Below are 18510 nucleotides of genomic sequence, written 5' to 3'. Positions count from 1 at the left end.
GCATCTTTATTTCTGTCCTGCCCCTAGGTCCTTCAGAACTTTTTTTTTTTTTAGATTCCATATATATATGTTAGCATACAGTATTTGCTTCTCTCTTTCTGACTTACTTCACTCTGTATGACAGACTCTAGGTCCATCAACCTCACCACAAATAACTCAATTTCATTTCTTTTTATGGCTGAGTAATATTCCATTGTATATATGTGCTACATCTTCTTTATCCACTCATCTGTCGATGGACACTTAGGTTGCTTCCATGTCCTGGCTACTGTAAATAGAGCTGCAATGAACATTGTGGTACATGCCTCTTTTTGAATTATGGTTTTCTTAGGGTATATGCCCAGTAATGGGATTCCTGGGTCATATGGTAGTTTTATTTTTAGTCTTTTAAAGGAACCTCCATACTGTTCTCCATAGTGGCTGTACCAATTTACATTCCCACCAACAGTCCAAGAGGGTTCCCTTTTCTCCACACCCACTCCAGCATTTACTGTTTCTAGATTTTTTGATGGTGGTCATTCTGACTGGTGTGAGATGATATCTCACTGTAGTTTTGATTTGCATTTCTCTAATGATTAGTGATGTTGAGCATCCTTTCATGTGTTCCATGGCAATCTGTATATCTTCTTTGGAGAAATGTCTCTTTACGTCTTCTGCCCATTTGGGGATTGGGTTGTTTGTTTTTTTGATATTGAGCTGCTTGTAATATTGGAGATTAAGCCTTTGTCAGTTGCTTCATTTGCAAATATTCTCTCCCATTCTGAGGGTTGTCTTTTTGTCTTGTATATGATTTCCTTTGCTGTGCAAAAGCTTTTACGTTTCATTATGTGCCATTTGATTATTTTTCTTTTTTCTTTCCATTTCTCTAGGAGGTGGGTCAAAAAGGATCTTGCTGTGATTTATGTCATAGAGTGTTCTGCCTACGTTTTCCTCTAAGAGTTTTATAGTGTCTGGCCTTACATTTAGGTCTTTAATCGTTTTGAATTTATTTTGTGTATGCTGTTAGGGAGTATTCTAATTTCATTCTTTTACATGTAGCTGTCCAGTTTTCCCAGCACCACTTACTGAAGCGGCTATCTTTTCTCCATTGTATATTCTTGCCTCCTTTATCAAAATAGGGTGACCATATGTGCGTGGGATTATCTCTGGGCTTTCAATCCTGTTTCATTGATCTATATTTCTGTTTTTGTGCCAGTACCATACTGTCTTGATTACTGTAGCTTTTTGTATAGTCTGAAGTCCAGGAGCCTGATTCCTCCAGCTCCGTTTTTCTTTCTCAAGATTGCTTTGGCTATTCGGTGTCTTTTGTGTTTCCATACAAATTGTGAAATTCTTTTTTCTAGTTCTGTGAAAAATACCAGTGGTAGTTTGATAGGGATTGCACTGAATCTGGAGATTGCTTTGGGCAGTATAGTCATTTTCACAATGTTAATTCTTCCAATCCAAGAACATGGTATATCTCTCCATCTGTTTGTATCAATTTTAATTTCTTTCATCAGTGTCTTGTAGTTTTCTGCATACAGGTCTTTTGTCTCCTTAGGTAGGTTTATTCCTAGGTATTTTATTCTCTTTGTTACAATGGTAAATGGGAGTGTTTCCTTAATTTCTCTTTCAGATTGTTCATCATTAGTGTATAGGAATGCAAGAGATTTCTGTGCATTAATTTTGTTTCCTGCTACTTTACCAAATTCATTGATTAGCTCTAGTAGTTTTCTGGTAGCATCTTTAGGATTCTCTATGTATAGTATCATGTAATCTGCAAACAGTGACAGCTTTACCTCTTCTTTTCCAAAATAGATTCCTTTTTTTTCTTCTCTGATTGCTGTGGCTAAAACTTCCAAAACTGTGTTAAATAATCATGGTGAGAGTGGGCAACCTTGTCTTGTTCCTGATCTTAGAGGAAATGGTTTCAGTTTTTCACCACTGAGAATGATGTTGGCTGTGTGTTTGTCATATATGGCCTTTATTATGTTAAGATAAGTTCCTTCTATGCCTACTTTATGGAGGGTTTTTATCATAAATGGGTGCTGAATTTTGTCAAAAGCTTTTTCTGCATCTACTGAGATGATCATATGCTTTTTCTCTTTCAGTTTGTTAATATGGTTTATCACATTGATTGATTTGCATATATTGAAGAATCCTTGCATTCCTGGGATAAATCCCACTTGATCACAGTGTAGTATCCTTTTAATGTGCTGTTGGATTCTGTTTGCTAATATTTTGTTGAGAATTTTTACATCTATGTTCATCAGTGTTATTGACTTGTAGTTTCCTTCTTTTGACATCTTTGTCTGGTTTTGGTATCAGGGTGATGGTGGTCTCATAGAATGTGTTTGGGACTGTTCCTCCCTCTGCTATATTTCCTTCTATACACACTTTATTTACATCTCTTGAAAATCTTTCTCTAACCTATCAGTTCAATTTCCTGAGTGAAGTATAATAAATCTAATTCACTTATTTCTCAGGTGATCATGAGTTTTAAGTAAATTTTTGGTGCCAATATAATGAAAATAAATTGCTATTGCAAAACACATTGATAGAAAATAATATTTGATAGGTAACAATTATCATAATTATCCTTTAAAATGTTTTTGTCTTTAACAGACATACATACAATTTTTAAGTGAATTACTAACTCCATAAAATGACATAAATACTTTTCAATTTTATTTTGTTATAATTCTATTATAATTTTTCTAATTTATTAAATCACTTGATCAATAAATATAAATGAGTAACTAGTCTGAGTAAAGCAAAGTACTAGGTACTGAGTTATAAGCAAGAAAGACTAACATGGCCTAATGATCTAATGGGAATGTGAAATCTTACATATGTAACATCTATACATGTTATCTGAGGCAGTGAGAAACCACTGAAAAGCTTTATCCAGGAGAGATACATGGTCAGTCTCTTAAATATAACACTATAATATTAAAAAATGGACTACAGGACACAAGAATGAATTGCAGAAAATGTAGAAGCAGTTTCAGAGACAATGCAACATTGCAGGTGAGAAGATGAAAACTATAGACGAGGATTGTGGCAATGGTAGACAGAGAAAGGAAGAAGGACTTCCTACAGGAACTTGTGGTTCATTGGATGTAGAAGAATAAAGGTGTGGGAAGATTCAAAGATAAAACCCTGGTTTCTGGGCTAAACAACTGAGTGAATGGCTGGGTTATTTTCTTTCACAGAGGACACTAGGATAGGAGCAGGTTCTTGGGTGAATTTTGATTTAGGTTTTGGACTTTCTCTTAGAGGTTAAAAAAAAAATTCAAAGTGGAGACACTGAGCAGATAATAATAAGAATCGTCTAGTTTGGAGTCATTGGCATATAGATGGTAATTTAAACCACAGGAGGTATGAAATAACTTACAAGAAGAGAATAATTGAGAAGAAAAGAAGCTCTGACAAGGGTCAGGTAGAAAATGAGTAATAGACAAAGGAGTCTTGAGAAGGAGCTAACAAAGAACTCAGAGAGTACAGTGTCACAGAGAGCCAAAGTAGGACACAGCAAGAAATTTTAAAATAAGAAGGATAGTGAATGAACGGACTCAAATTTTGCAGAGAGATAAAATAGAGACTGATAAACATTAGTTGAATTTACTCATTAGTAAACTTAATGAAAGTTGTTCTGGAGAAATGATGAAAGAAGTTTGCAATTATTTAAAGAAGTTTTGGGGAAGAGACGAACGGATCTAGCCAACCTATAAGATGATTGGTTATGGAGAAGAGAAAGAAGTTAAGACTGTATCTAGGGATGGAATAACTGCTGATCACGAAGAGACTTTTAAGATAATAAAAAGACTTTAGCATACTACCATGCTGATAGATGACTGAATACTGAGGGAGATAATGCTGCTGTCGGCAAGTGGATTTTCAGTAGGAAAAGGAGTCCAAAGGGGAATATTGTCTTTGGATTGATTCATGAAACTCCTGTCATAATTGAAGTGGACTTATTTTTCTATCACAGGAGTTTCATGAATGTCTCTGAAGTCAATACTGCCCCTTGGACTTTAATATTGTGAGCCCTGATGGAGTTTTATATTACTCATGGAATTATTTCATTTGCTAAGGAGAAACTTCAAAACAATTGTTTGTATTTACTCAACATATTTCTTTCTTGCAAGCTCTTTTATTTCTAATTAAAGTTTTTTTGTTTCCTTGTATGCTTTTTCTAGGAAAATTCCTATCATCTTTTATAATATCATCTAGGAGATATTTGGAGCAGAGTCAACCCTCTCAGTTACATAAAATAAAGAATGGCATATTGTTGGAAAACAGATCTAAATCCCAGTGAATCACATGAAAAGCACCAAAAGCACCAAGAATTTCACTCTGTAAATCAACCTCTTTTTCCTAGCCACACCGGTCTGGGTTTTGATCATGTAGTAGATGAGATCAGTAATACAATCCCACTCTATCAGAGAGAAATTGAAGAAAACACCATTTTTGTGCCCAGTGCACCACACGGGGACTCAAAAAGGCATTCATTAGATGAAGCACACCAAATATCCTTAAATGAATTCACTTCTAACAGCACAGAACTCTCCTGTCACCAAGTTAATAAAACAGGAGTAATTGGTTTTAGGCATTCCGTGCTACCAAATCCTCAAAACATAAATAAAGAAAGCTTTGGGGGAAACCCCATAGGAAAATACCATGGTGCTGATGATTACGGATTCAATATTTTACCTCCATCATCCACTAGTGTGGATGAAATTAATTCACGGAGTGAACTGGATAACTACCATATAGGATTTGAAAGTAGCATTCCTCCTATATATCCATCCTTCTCAACTGACTTGATGCCAAAAGAAGAAAATAAAAGCAGTAGAAATATGAACATTGTGGAACCATCTCTGATGCTCTTTAAAGGTTCTTTTCTACCCAGGACCTGGGAAAGCACATTGCCAAAGAACAAAGAGGTATGTGTCATATATGTCAACCTAAAAATACGAATCTGAAAGAATCATTCAATAATGTGCTGGGTTAATTTGGTAATGAGAGTAACTAATCTTAATTAGGGGAATGTATTAATATTATCAATACTTTTGGGGAAAAAAAACTTATTCACAAATTCTGTGTTCCTGAATTAATGATTTTTTCTAAAGAAAGGGAAAATTTTTATAATATTTTTAAAGTTCTGGTTTCATCAAAACTAAATAAAATGTTATAGTATTTACATTTTATTAGATAAAAATATCATAGTTGGAGGTTTAAATGATAGCATTTTCTATTCTTATTGTGTCGTTATGCACACATAGAAACATACATACATTTCATTACATTTATATTTTGAGTTATATTACCATGAATTAAAACTTCATATCATTATTTGTAGGAAAAATGTCTTTTTACTCAGAGGCTACTAAATTATACTGTTAGCAGGCAACTTCTTTTGGGAACATTCCAAGAGTAGGAAATTAAGTAATCATTGTGCAATTCATCCTGATGGTTTCATTAGTAGTTTTCCAATCATTTAGTAACCACAGAGGTTCTTGTATAATATTTGAACATTTCTCTGCTTATACGGAGTCTAGACACAAGTGAAAACAGAATTAAACAGTAAAATGATGAAACATTATTTCAGCTGTAATTTACAGGGTTAGACAGGAGGACTTTTCATTTATTCAACAACTATTTATCATATTCTTAAACTATATATGATTAGGCATAACAAATGCAAAGAAGAAAACGCATACCTGATTTCAGCAATAGCATATTGCTTAAATTAACCTGCAAACCAATAATGCCAACACAGTAAAATAATAGAGAGGATGAGTTCATAAGAGAAGAAACAATTAATTGTGTCTGAGGCGCCTGCAGAAGAGGTAATACCTCAAATGATCTGTATTAAAAGTGCACGAATTTTAGGAACCTTTACTTCTGATCATGACAATGTAACAAGTACTAAACTTTCCCTTACCACTGAAAACAACTATGAAATTAGACAAAATATATGAAGCAAACAGCCGGTATAGACATCAATCCTTAAGAGAAGGGAAACAGCAAAGTGTTGTTATGATCATCCTTGTGTCTTCGGGGCCCTTTCCTGCTGCTAGGCAGACTAGTGTAGCCCAATTTGAGCAGCAGTATCACTAAACTGAGGAGGCAGAGACTGCAGTTCCAGGCTGCAAAGGAAGCTGTAATCTGTAGGGCAGAGCACAGAAGGAACTATGCAATGCATGGGGGTCAGGAGTCTATGTGAGATTTACTGCAGATTGTTGGCCAAGAGGTTGTGTTCACCACACATAAGTAGAAGTTATGCGGTGCCAAAGTTCTGACCCAGCGAGAGAAGACACTGAGCTGAGAACTTCAGGCATTCATTTGAGATCACACAAAGCTATCTCTTACAAGTAAAAATCGTGCTCTAAAGTAAATGCTCTACCTATTAACTTACATGTGGCCCCACAAAAAATAAAACAGAGGCTAACAAGACCAAAACAATCTTAACCGCCTGCCTGCCAGAGAAAAATTGCACACTTTGTAAAAACAATTCTTAATGTGTCATCTACAATATCCAACATTTAATAACAAATGCACAGATGCGTAAAGAACAGGGAATTCTGAACCATAATCAAGAAAATAGCCCAGTGAATAGAAATTCTGTGATAGAACAGATGTTGGAATTAACAGATAGGGACTTTAAGGAGATTATTAAAAGGATGTTCAAGAAGATGAAGTAAAGATGAACATAATGAGTAGACAAATGAGGAATCTCAAGGAAATTAGAAACTATGAAAAAACAAAGACTAATGGAAAATTTAGTAATATAAATATAGTATCTGTAGTTAAAAAGTCACTGGGTATACTTAAAAACAGATATAAGATGACGGGGAAAAAGAGTACTTGAAAGAAAAAGAATAGGGCTTCCCTGGTGGCACAGTGATTAAGAATCCACCTGCCAATGCAGGGTACACAGGTTCAAGCCCTGGTCTGGGAAGATCCCACATGCCATGGAACAACTAAACCCGTGTGCAACAACTACTGAGCCCATTCGCCACAACTACTGAAGCCCACGCACCTAGAGCCTGTGCTCCACAACAAGAGAAGCCACTGCGATGAGAAGCCCACACGCTGCAACAAAGAGTAGTCCCCGCTCGCCGCAACTAGAGAAAGCCCACACGCAGCAATGAAGACCCAATGCAGCCAAAAATAAATATAAATAAAATAAATAAATTTATTAAAAAAGGAGAGAAAAAAAAGAAAAAGAATAGAAATTACCCAAACTGAAGAGGAGAAAATAAAAGAATTATATAAAAGTGAGCAGGGACTAAGAAACTTAGGAGATAAGGAGCCTAATATATGGATAATTTTGGAATGCTAGCAGGAGAGGAAAGGAAAGAAAGAAAAATTCATTTGAAGAAATAATGCTCTGAAATTTTCTCCAACTCTGGTATAAAATATCAAATTACAGATTTAAGAAATTCAATAAATCCCAAACAGAATAAATGCAAAGACAACCACATGTAGACATGTTATACTCAAACATATGAAGACCAAAGTTGAAAAGATCATCATAAAAAGTGGCAGAGAGGGGGAAAAAAATTTCATGCAGTAGAACAACAATCTGAATTAAAGCATTATCTCATCAGAAACGATGGAAGCCAGATGACAGTGGAATAGCATTTTTAAAGCTCTATAAAAAAAGAAAAGAATCCATACTTCTATAACTCATTGAGTACATGCTTGAAAATTTAAAATAAATATATTATCATATAAACAAATGTTGAGAGAAATCAGTCAGCTCACATGCACACAAAAAATACTGAAGTCAGTCTTCGGATGCAAAGAAAATGATACCAGATGGAATACAAAAGGAAAAAAGAGCAGCAAAAATGGTAAATATGTTAGTAAATATGAAAAACTACTTAATTTTTTGAAAGACAGCTGATTGTTTAAAGCAAAAACACAGGATTTCATTGTCAGAGTTGTTGTATATGTAAAAAAAAGATAAAAGACAACAAGAGAATAAAAGATGAAGGGATGGTAAATGTTATCTGCTATTGGAAATTCTTACATTTTAAATGCAGTGGCACAATATTAACTCTAAGTAAACTGTGAAATATTTACGATACATATTGTAAGTTCTAAGCTAGTATAATCACATAAAATATAGTACAAAGAAGAAAAACTAAAAATCCAAAAGAGAAATTAAATGAAACGGGCTAAAAAATCAAACTGCAAAAATCAGGGAAGGAGAAATAGAAGAACAAAATAAAACAGAAGAAACAACTAGAAGCACATATGAACATGGCAGTCTTAAATCTAACAATACCCATAAATATACTAAATATATTCCAAATAAAAGGGAGAAATTGACAAACTAGATAGAAAAGAAAGGCTTTATTTTTTACAAGAGTCAAATTTGAAAAACAAAGGCACAGATAGGTTGAAAGTTTAAAAAAATAAAAATATTTAACATTCAACCAACAAAACAAAGCTGTGTATGGTTATTAATACCAGAAAATGAAGCTTAAGGCAGGGTATTTTTTTTTTTTTTTTTTTTTTTTTTTTGCGATACGCGGGCCTCTCACTGCTGTGGCCTCTCCCGTTGCGGAGCACAGGCTCCGGACGTGCAGGCTCAGTGGCCATGGCCCACGGGCCCAGCCGCTCCGCGGCATGTGGGATCTTCCCAGACCGGGGCATGAACCCGTGTCTCCTGCATCTGCAGGCGGACTCTCAACCACTGCGCCACCAGGGAAGCCCGCAGGGTATTATTAGAGAAAGAAAAGGGTCATTTCATAATAATAAGTCAACCAGGAAGACATAATAAACTTAAATGTAGATGTACCTAATAATGGCTGCAAAATACATAAAGCAAAATTATTTCTTTAACTGAGCCGTTTATGGATTTATTCACAAGAAGTGAAGCACATGTCCAAAACACACTTGTATATGAAAATTAAGTATTCTTTACAATACGCCAAAACTACAAACAACACAACTGTTTTTCAACATGAAGACGGATAAACTATGGAATATTCATGCAATAGAATACTACTAATAGGTAACTAAGAAAGATGAACTATTTATACATATGACAACATGAATTTTAAAACATATATCATTTAAATGAAAGAAGCCAGAAACAAAAGAGCACATTCATTAATCTATGGTGATAGAAATCTGACTTAACAGTTACCAAACAGATGTTCAGATTGACAGAAGGAGATATGGGGGAACTTTCTAAAGTGATAGAAATGTTCTATATTTTTTGATTGGATATTAATATTCACAGTTGCATATATTCCTCAAAAATCAAATTATATATTTAAAATTTATATATTTTTCCATATGTATTGCTTCAGTAAATATTTTTAAAATAAAATTAAAGGGCTTCCCTGGTGGTGCAGTGGTTGAGAGTCCGCCTGCCGATGCAGGGGACACAGGTTCGTGTCCCAGTTCGGGAAGATCCCACATGTCGCGGAGCGGCTGGGCCCGTGAGCCATGGCCGCTGAGCCTGCGCGTCCGGAGCCTGTGCTCCGCAATGGAAGAGGCCACAACAGTGAGAGGTCCGCACACCATCAAATAAATAAATAAATAAAATTAAAAACATAATGGCTTTCCAAAACAAAATAAAAATTTTAGAATTGTATTAATCTTTTCTCCACACCAAACTATTTTAATTTAACAGTTTTTACTTTAAGCTGACAGGTTGTTTCATTCAGCTGGTTGAAGTACCTCAGGGCAGTAATAGAAGTCTGGCCTCCTTTTGCAACAAAGTAAAAAAGTAAGTGTTGCTATTCCATTAAACTTAGAAATTTCTGTACCTGCATAAATTTGTCTATTTTAACATTACTGAGCTGATTAATCTTGCATATAAAATGTTAAAGCTCTATAATTTTTTAACATAGTTAACAGTATAAATTTATGATAAATTAGTTCATTAATCAACTTCTGGTATTGCTTTTGTTGTTTATAGTCAAATAAATTTTTCCCCTGAAAATGTGGCTACAGATGAATGTTTTATAATTTCAGTCTTCTCCTTGCTGTTTGTTGATAGCTTAGTTTGCAGTGAATTAATTTCTCATTTAATGGCACATAAGTGACTGACTTATTTGGCTCTGTCCCAAATTAGCATAGATTTATCCTTCTTACCTGGGATATACTATTTAGAATGATGAGAGTACCTTCTGCTCAATAACTCAATCTTACCCTGAATGGGCTGCCAGAACGTTGAACAAGTGCATGGGTGTTTGTCCACTGAAAAACAAATTTGATCACAAGGGGATCCCAGATCCCCTTTTTGCTAATCTAAAAAATGAACTTATAAAGGTACATGCCTCTTTTTTAAAGACCAATCTCTCATTATCAGTTAAAATTTATATAATGCCATCTCTTCTATTGCTAAGATACCTGAAAATTTTGAAAAATTAATGCACTTACATTTTAGTTATCTTGATTTTTATCCTTTTTTGGCTGTTGAAAATATAATAAATATACATATAAATAAACATTAGCTTATTTATCAGCTATAGCAGCGCCCTGCTAAAGAATCATTTGGGATTAAAGATTTGAATCATTTATTTAATCACTACCTTAAAAGGCTATCTGAATGCCTAATAACTAGTCAATGCATGACAAATATTCAAATGAAGAAAAGGCAAACAAAAAAGCAAAGTCAAGTTAAAAAACTTGTCACCATATTGGAAGAACCGAAAGGCACACATACAAAATACAAAACAAAGCAGTTCAAACCCGTGAACCTATATTCAATCTTTAATTAATTTCTTGCTCCAGTTCACAGAGGAATATTTTAAATGGCACTTTGGATTCCTAATTAGGATCTTTACAGATATCAATATTGATTTTGTCAGTAATGAGCTACCCACTGTAACAACCTGACAAGCATTGCCAGGAACTTGACACCTTAAATCTAAGATGTGATAATTTCTACCCTAAGCGTAAGAAATAGCTCTCTCAATATCACAAGGTAATACTTGGTATAGCTCCATCAAAATACATTTATTATTAGTCTCTCCCATCACTTTTTTTTTCCAAGAGAATGTAATATTCTTTGATGAAATCTTGTGAATGAAATAGTGACATGAAAATATTTTATGTAATGGTTTGTCAGTAGCTCATGGTACATTTTGAAATTCTTAAATGGAATTTTTTTCCTATGGTTTCTTTCAAAGTAACCATAAGTACTAAAAAAGACAACCAAACAATAATAAACTTTAAAGTAGTAAAAAGAAGATAAGGTTATATTTACACATTTTTTTGGTTTTCTATAATTTTTGTTGACAAATACTCATATAAAGATAATTAAATTTATATATGCATAATTATTTTGTACACAAACACACTATTCACTCAATAGCAAATATTTTTGAGGACCTAATATGTGCTAGGTGCTATCCAAAGCTCTTAATTCAAAAGAAGACAGAACTGAATTTGAAAGCCAAGTTTCTTAAGAGGGTCTCCAAAATTTCTGGAAAGCCATACAGAATGGATTTATATGCCCAATTTCATCAGTGTTTTTTTTCTAACATTTAAATAACCTTACCTAATTCCCACCATACACCCTTAAAGAGGCTCTCTAATTTGTGGGATTTGGTTTCTTGCTGTGACATACTTTTAAGGCACATCTCTCAAGAAATATGTCATATTTTTATTAAAAATACAATAAAATGTCATAGCACATGAAAAAAGTTTTTGGCCCACAGTAGATGCTCAGCGAAGGTTTAGGAAAGAATGAGTCATGAATTCACATTTTAAATTTAATTCTCCAAAATGGTAGAAGGTTAAATCATGTATGTATACATTGAGTAGTACCTTATCATATGGTTGAATGCTAGATCATAAAGCTCCTCAATTCAGAACTGGAGTCCAAACCTTTGTTGTAGGGTATAACAAAGAAGAGTGGCCCATACCTTTATCCTAAGCAGTGGTTCTTGAACTGCAGTTCTGGAGCAGCAGTAGTATTGGCTTATCTGGAAAACTGCTAAAAATTGGGGGCGGGGGGGGGGAATCCTCCACATATCTACTGAATCAAAAACTTTGGGGATGGAACCCAGAAAAAAAGGTGATTTTGATACATGCCAGACCCATTGGGCGCATACACACTTTTCCATTTGTGAGGTCCCTCAAGGAGGGGATGTTTTGGTAGAGTTTAAGGGCATAGAGATAGAGCTACTTCAATGGGCCTACACTACTTTAATGCTGCAAAAATAGAATAAATGCCAAGGATGTAACATATATGATACATTACATAGAATGCATACACAGAATGCATAATTTTTCATTCAGGAAGAGCACTACAAAGTTTAGAGGTCTGCAAAATTAACAAAAACAGAAAAAAACCTAGGACTTCATCATCAAAAGCATTTTAAATATCTAGTTACAAATAATTTTATGCTAAATTCTACATGTGGGCATAAAATATGGCTCTACAGGGATTCAGCTGTAATAATATAATGATAATTATGATACATTACATGGATATATTGCTTTACATTCTACAAAAGTCTTTTATATGCCTTTTCTCTCATAAACCTTTAAAGTAGATATAAATATCCTCATTTGTGCAAACAAAGAAACTGGTCATGTAACTTGCCTCTGACCATAAAACTACTGAATAAAAGGAGGAGATATGGGGATATATGTATATGTATAGCTGATTCACTTTGTTATAAAGCAGAAACTAACACACCATTGTAAAGTAATTATATGCCCATAAAGATGTTAAAAAAATTTTTTTAAGTTAAAAAAGAGTCAGTATTCAAACTCAAGGCTTCTGACTCCAAGGATAAACTATTTTCCAATTCTCTGACTTCCTGACACAGTAAGTAATTGTTCAGAATGTACTAATGACTTCTGGGCTCAATTATTTACGTAAAAGCCAAATATTTGTGTAAAACCCCAAATTTAAAGAAAATGGGCTGCCAAGAATGGTATTTACCAATTTGACACAAACAAGAGAATTTATTCATCCATAAATGAATAAATAATAAATGAGTGACTTCTGGCTTGACAAAGGCATGAGCCAAAACCAAGGGGAGGAGTTCATGCTTCAAAAGGCAATGTCAGTGAAGCAAGCAATCACTGTTCAGAGTGAATTTTCATGTTTTATAAGTGACAATGTATTCTTAATTGCTTCATATGAGGTGCCCCAGGGAAAACATAAAGACCAGAGCTTTATAGTTGCTTTTGGTTTAATTGTAATCTTTACCAATCTAGCCTAGCTAACAGCACTATACCACAAATCAGCTGCTGGTTATTTTCATATTTCAAATCTTCTATAGCAAGCCCTGCATGAAGTTTCTTAAAATCTTGTCCTAAGTATTCTTTCACATATATTTTTCAGAATAAGAGAAACATATCATGCAGCTGACATTAATTCCAATTCGGGGAAGATCTGGAGCACGACTACAGCATTTCCATACAAGTTCTTTTCTAATACTAAGGTTAATATAAATATTTTTACTGAGGACTCAACACAACAACTTCATTTTATGCCATATGGTAAGCAATCTTGCAAATAAGTATAAAAATCTACATAAAGCTGGTATAGCTGCCTTGAGTCCACAGACTGAAGTCATTAAAAGAAGCAGTATTAGCTAGTATTTTGCCCTGAAGTGAAGTAAGAGGAAAACAGCTGGAAATCTTTTAACATTTGTTTGGCTATTGTTTTTTAGAACTCTCTTCATAGCTCACCCCAGGACACCTTATTTTCCTGCTATGAAATAGCAAGTATAGCAAGTTTTTAGCATATTAAAAATAAAAGCTAAATTTCAAAAAGATTCTAGATAAAGACTATATGTAAGTGAAAATGGCTGTTACACAGCCTCTGTCTCCACAGTGAGAACTATAATAGCCCTGTACAGCCCAGCATAGTTAGCAGCTCTACTGAATCAGAGTCTCTGGATGGATCCCAGGTATCTGTATTTTATCAAACTCACCAGATGATTCTCATTTCTCTAAAGTTTTAGAATCTCTTTAAAGTTGTTTAATATTTATTTCACTGTTACCATCAACCATTTTGCAAAACAATATTAGTTCTTCACACATTAGTTGCTACCAAGTTTCTGCGTATCAATTGTTGTTTCTTGACAAATAATGGTCCAATAAATTTTTTTTCATTATTATTATTATCACTGTATTTTGCTTCATTTTCTTTCTTACTCTAGCCAAGGCTCCGACTTAGTACAGATGACTGCAAACATAACAATGTTATGTAGGAATATTAGTTAGGACCATCTGGTTTGAAACTAACAGAAACCAACTCCTGCTGATGTAAGCAGAAAAAATAATTTAAAGATTACAGGGATTTCTTATAGAATTTAAGAGTAGGAATTCAGCAAAGATTTGGGAATAAAACACTGATGTACAGGCAGTCCAAAATTCCTGTATGTCTCTCACCTCATCTCCTCTCTGTGTAATTGCTTCTTATGTTTCTCTTGCTTTCTGCTGACTCATTTCCCTTACTTTTCTGCAACACATGGAAAGCTAAGCTCTCAAGCTTAAATGCTATTTGGCCAGAGATCTAAAGCAAGTTCAACCTCCCTATTGGATCTGTTACCAAACTCAGGTTTGGCTGCTTGCTGCTCAAAAACCAATAATCAAGAGGCAAACGTCAACAGAAAGGAAAGGTGTTTTAATCAGAAAAGCCAGCAATCTGGGGAGAAGGTAGACTCATGTCCCAAGACCAACTCCAAAGATTCTGCTCAGCCATGACAGTTCTTAAAGGGAAAAAAGGGGAGGAAGAATCTCAGTGAATCCTAGAGGCAGGAGATTGGGTTATGCATTGTTCTCCATTCTGCGAAGGCAGGCTGACTCTCTCTTCAGATGTTATCTTGCCTTTGTGATATGCCTGCAGGATTGCTAAGGAGGCCATTGTGGGTAGAGAACTAGTCATTCTTTAACTACTTAATTCTTTATCTTACTTCTTTTTATCTAGGAAAAGAATCAACAGATTAGGTTCTTTCAAGGTTAGAGGGGAATAGAAATGGGCAAACAGGAAAGGGGCAGAAGAGCTGCTTTCAGATCCACTTTCAAATTTCTAAAACCAGAGTTCTGATTGCACAGCCAAGATCAATAGTGCTGTACCTTGATCCAATCAGAATGGCATCTGGGTTATGTTGACTTACATTGCTGGAGATGAGGAAATAATTATGAACTAGGGAGACCACTCCGATTCTTACAATTTATAATATTTAATTTCCAATATTAGATTTGGCAAAACAGAGGCCATTTTTGACTTTTATAAGAAGTTTCAGTAAAGTGATTAGGTCATTGTGTTTAGTGTTAGAGATGTACAGTGGTAAAGAGGATGACTGTGGCCTCAAAGGTAGTAAAAGGGTCTATAAGAAGAGGGGGGAGGAAGGGAGGATTAGAGGGGAAGGAGGAAAAAGCAGAGGAGGGGAGAGGACACATTTATGAAAATATACAGAGTAGCATATGCTGCTATTAGGAGGAAACTTGTCTTCTGCCCATTTAAATTTGAGGAGGGGTTAGGCTGTGACACAATTGACAATAGAGAAATTAACAGGACAAAAGACAAGGTTTCCTTATATATGCATGCAGGGGTTACTCAGAAATGAGTAACCTGCTGAAACCCAGAGGTAAAGGTTTACATAAAAAGTTAATGTGTGAAAACAAACTTATGGTTACCAAAGGGGAAACATGGGCAGGGGGATAAATCAGGAGCTTGGGCTGAACATACACATACTACTATATATAAGATAGATAACCACCAAGGACCTACTGTATAGCACAGCAAACTCTACCCAATATTCTGTAATAACCTATATGAGAAAAGAATCTAAAAAGGAATGAATATATGTATATGTATAACTGAATCACTTTGCTGTACACCTGAAACTAAGAAAACATTGTAAATCTACTATACTCCAATAAAATTAAAATGAAAAAATGTAACTAAAAAAAAAAAAAGTTACTGTGAAAGTGTGTGTGAGGAGGGGGGTGTTTAGAGCTTCAGTAAGGAAATACATGTATATCTTTTTATGCTAATGGATGGGCAGTTGGTCTCCTTCCCAGAAGTTGCAGGAAACTCTCAGAAGAAAGTTGATAGCACCTGTATTAGGGAGTCTTGGCTATAGTCAGATAAGAAAAGTGAAGATAAGTTTTCAAATGTTTTCACTTTAAAATAATCTTTATGCCAAAACTGTGATCCCTTCACCACTTTATATGAGTGTTTTACTAGTAATATAGATGTGCTCTAGAGAACAAAATTCTGAAAAGCATTTCAAGAATGACCAATAAGTTGCTAGAAACTTAAGGAATAATGAAATCTAGATAAGCAAAGAGGAGGAGACAGTGAGAGGTTTTCATCCGAAGAGAATTCTGTTTCTCCCAGAGTGAGAAAATAGAATCCTTCTGGAGGAGCAGGTGTTTTGAACAAGGACTTCTCTGTTCTACAGTCGTCAGCTATCACTTCAATGAAGATGATTGCTCTGTCCTTTTTTCCAATTCCAAAGTTACTCTAGAGCCCATGTCTTTACTTTCAACTACCTTCTGGATTTAGATGACACATAGTTCGAACAGTATTAGGAAGCTGTTTGTGACCTGCAAAGTGGTGGAAGTAGAAGTCAGTTTGCAAGATTAAAGAGTAATTGAGAATTATTTGCAGAAGTTATCTACACTTTAAAGAAATTTGGCAGTAATGAGGAGGTAAAAATAAATTAAATAAATAAATAAATAAGATACTATCTTAAGGGGCTAGAATGGAAGAGGAGATTTTACTGGAATATTAAATAGAAACAAAACATCCTAAAGAAAAGACAAAAGCATCTTTAGAGTGGAGGATATTAAATATATAAAAGAGAGGGGCTTTAAATTGCTGGAACTGGAAACCAGTGATGGAAGGATCACATGTGAAGAAGTAAGATGCAGTAAAAAGCAGTGATACTTATGTATCAAGAGGTGTAAAGGGATAGAGAAGAATGCATAAAAAAACTAGATTTAAGGTGTACAGTAGCATAATTAAAGAATCTCAAATGGGCCTTAATCTTTTCAGTATGGTAGGCAATATGGTCAACAGATTGAGAAGGATTGTATGAAGTTGGAGACTAGGAGAAACTGGAAAAAGGGTTACATTAGCTGTCAAATTGAAGATACAGGTATAAAGTCTACTTAAAAGAAGCCATAGTTCTTGTTGGCTTACAATATGGATGAGAAGTTTAACTCAGAGACACTTAATGTTTGGGTTCAAGGAGAAAAATGATAATTTCAGATTTAGACATGCTGAATTTGAAGCAATAATGAGACAACCAAAAGGTAACATGAAGCAAATAGTAGGAGATATCACACCAAAGCACAGGAGAGGAGTAATAGCTAGAAACTGGATTATGGAGTCTTTCATGTAATCCGCAAAGATGACTATAGTGAAATAATGAATGCATGCATGCCCCAAACAGCATAGGGGACACAGTCCTGGAAACAGAAAATTCAAATGAATTAAAATAAACTGGTGTCTTTAGAGATATTTTCCTGCCATCTTATATTGGCAATGCTCTCCCCTTCTTGTCAAAGCCTTTATAGCCATGATTTTGCCTGTGGCCATATTTTCTTCTAGCTTCAATTCATATTATTTCAGTTAATATTCCCAAGCAGTAGCATGTCTAATATACTCTATTCTGTGTCAGAACATTTCCACAATCTCTAATTCCCATGATGATCTTTACCATTTGTTTCTCTAACCGTTTTATTGATAACAACTTGATCTACTGTAAAACCTACACTTTTAAATAGGACATTATAATACTCTTCCGTTTTTTTCTTCATGGCAAGTCCAACAATATCACTTGCACTACTTTTTATGAGGCTGTCTGTGTCAAAACCTTTCCCAAACAAAAAGGTGTGGCAGTAAAATAAGTCACAGCAAATTAAACACATAATTGCCAACAAAACGCAACTCAAATAAATGCAAATGAGTGTTTGCAGTATGCTGTTCAAATCCTCATTAAGGATCATCAGTACAATCTGTTGCACTAACTTTCATTCAAGATCACATTGAAAGCATGGAGATATAGATAGATAAATAGATAGATAATATATATATAACAGATAATTTCCATTATCACATATGATAATAAATGAATCCCATACTATTTATCATTTACAATTAGAAAAATATTTCACAGACAAATATAATCGTAACAAGTAAGCATGGTTCTGGCCACTATTAAATGGCAAATGCATGTAAGAGTTTGGTAGGGAGATACTATGCAATGTGAATATGAGAAGGCAAAGAACTTTACCCTATAATATGCTGACTCTTTGAGTCCCAGAGAAGGTGGAGAAAGAGAGTACATGTTCTTCAAGGTTATTATGACGTTGTCCAAGACAGAACCTGGGGTGATTCCTATACAGGAAAGGAAGAGAGATGAGTTGTGAAAACGTGGAATTATTAAGAGCACAGGCTTTAGAAGATGACAGATTTAGATTCCTGGCTTGCCACTTAGCACTCACTGTGTAATCTCTTTAGCACTTCCCAAATCCCTAAGGGTAATCACAGTAGAATATTTTTTATGCAGAGCT

General features: G+C 34.7%; 1 protein-coding gene across 6 annotated transcripts in view; it reads left to right on the top strand.

Annotated features, from left to right (window-relative positions):
• Window positions 1–18510, top strand: part of PIK3C2G (phosphatidylinositol-4-phosphate 3-kinase catalytic subunit type 2 gamma) — a 366119-nt gene that overhangs the window by 25949 nt on the left and 321660 nt on the right. For all 6 annotated transcript variants that reach the window (XM_019936917.3, XM_019936884.3, XM_073788986.1 and 3 more), the window contains exons 2-4: window positions 4182–4928; window positions 9654–9736; window positions 13316–13473. In XM_019936917.3, the coding sequence (XP_019792476.2) occupies window positions 4263–4928; window positions 9654–9736; window positions 13316–13473 (907 nt within the window). In that variant the 5' untranslated portion in view covers window positions 4182–4262. The remainder of the gene's footprint in view (window positions 1–4181; window positions 4929–9653; window positions 9737–13315; window positions 13474–18510) is intronic.

Source organism: Tursiops truncatus, chromosome 11, assembly GCF_011762595.2.
Source record: "Tursiops truncatus isolate mTurTru1 chromosome 11, mTurTru1.mat.Y, whole genome shotgun sequence".
Classification (NCBI taxonomy): Eukaryota; Metazoa; Chordata; class Mammalia; order Artiodactyla; family Delphinidae; genus Tursiops; species Tursiops truncatus.
The sequence above is the reverse complement of the archived record's forward strand: the minus strand, read 5'-3'. Positions and strand labels throughout refer to the sequence as shown.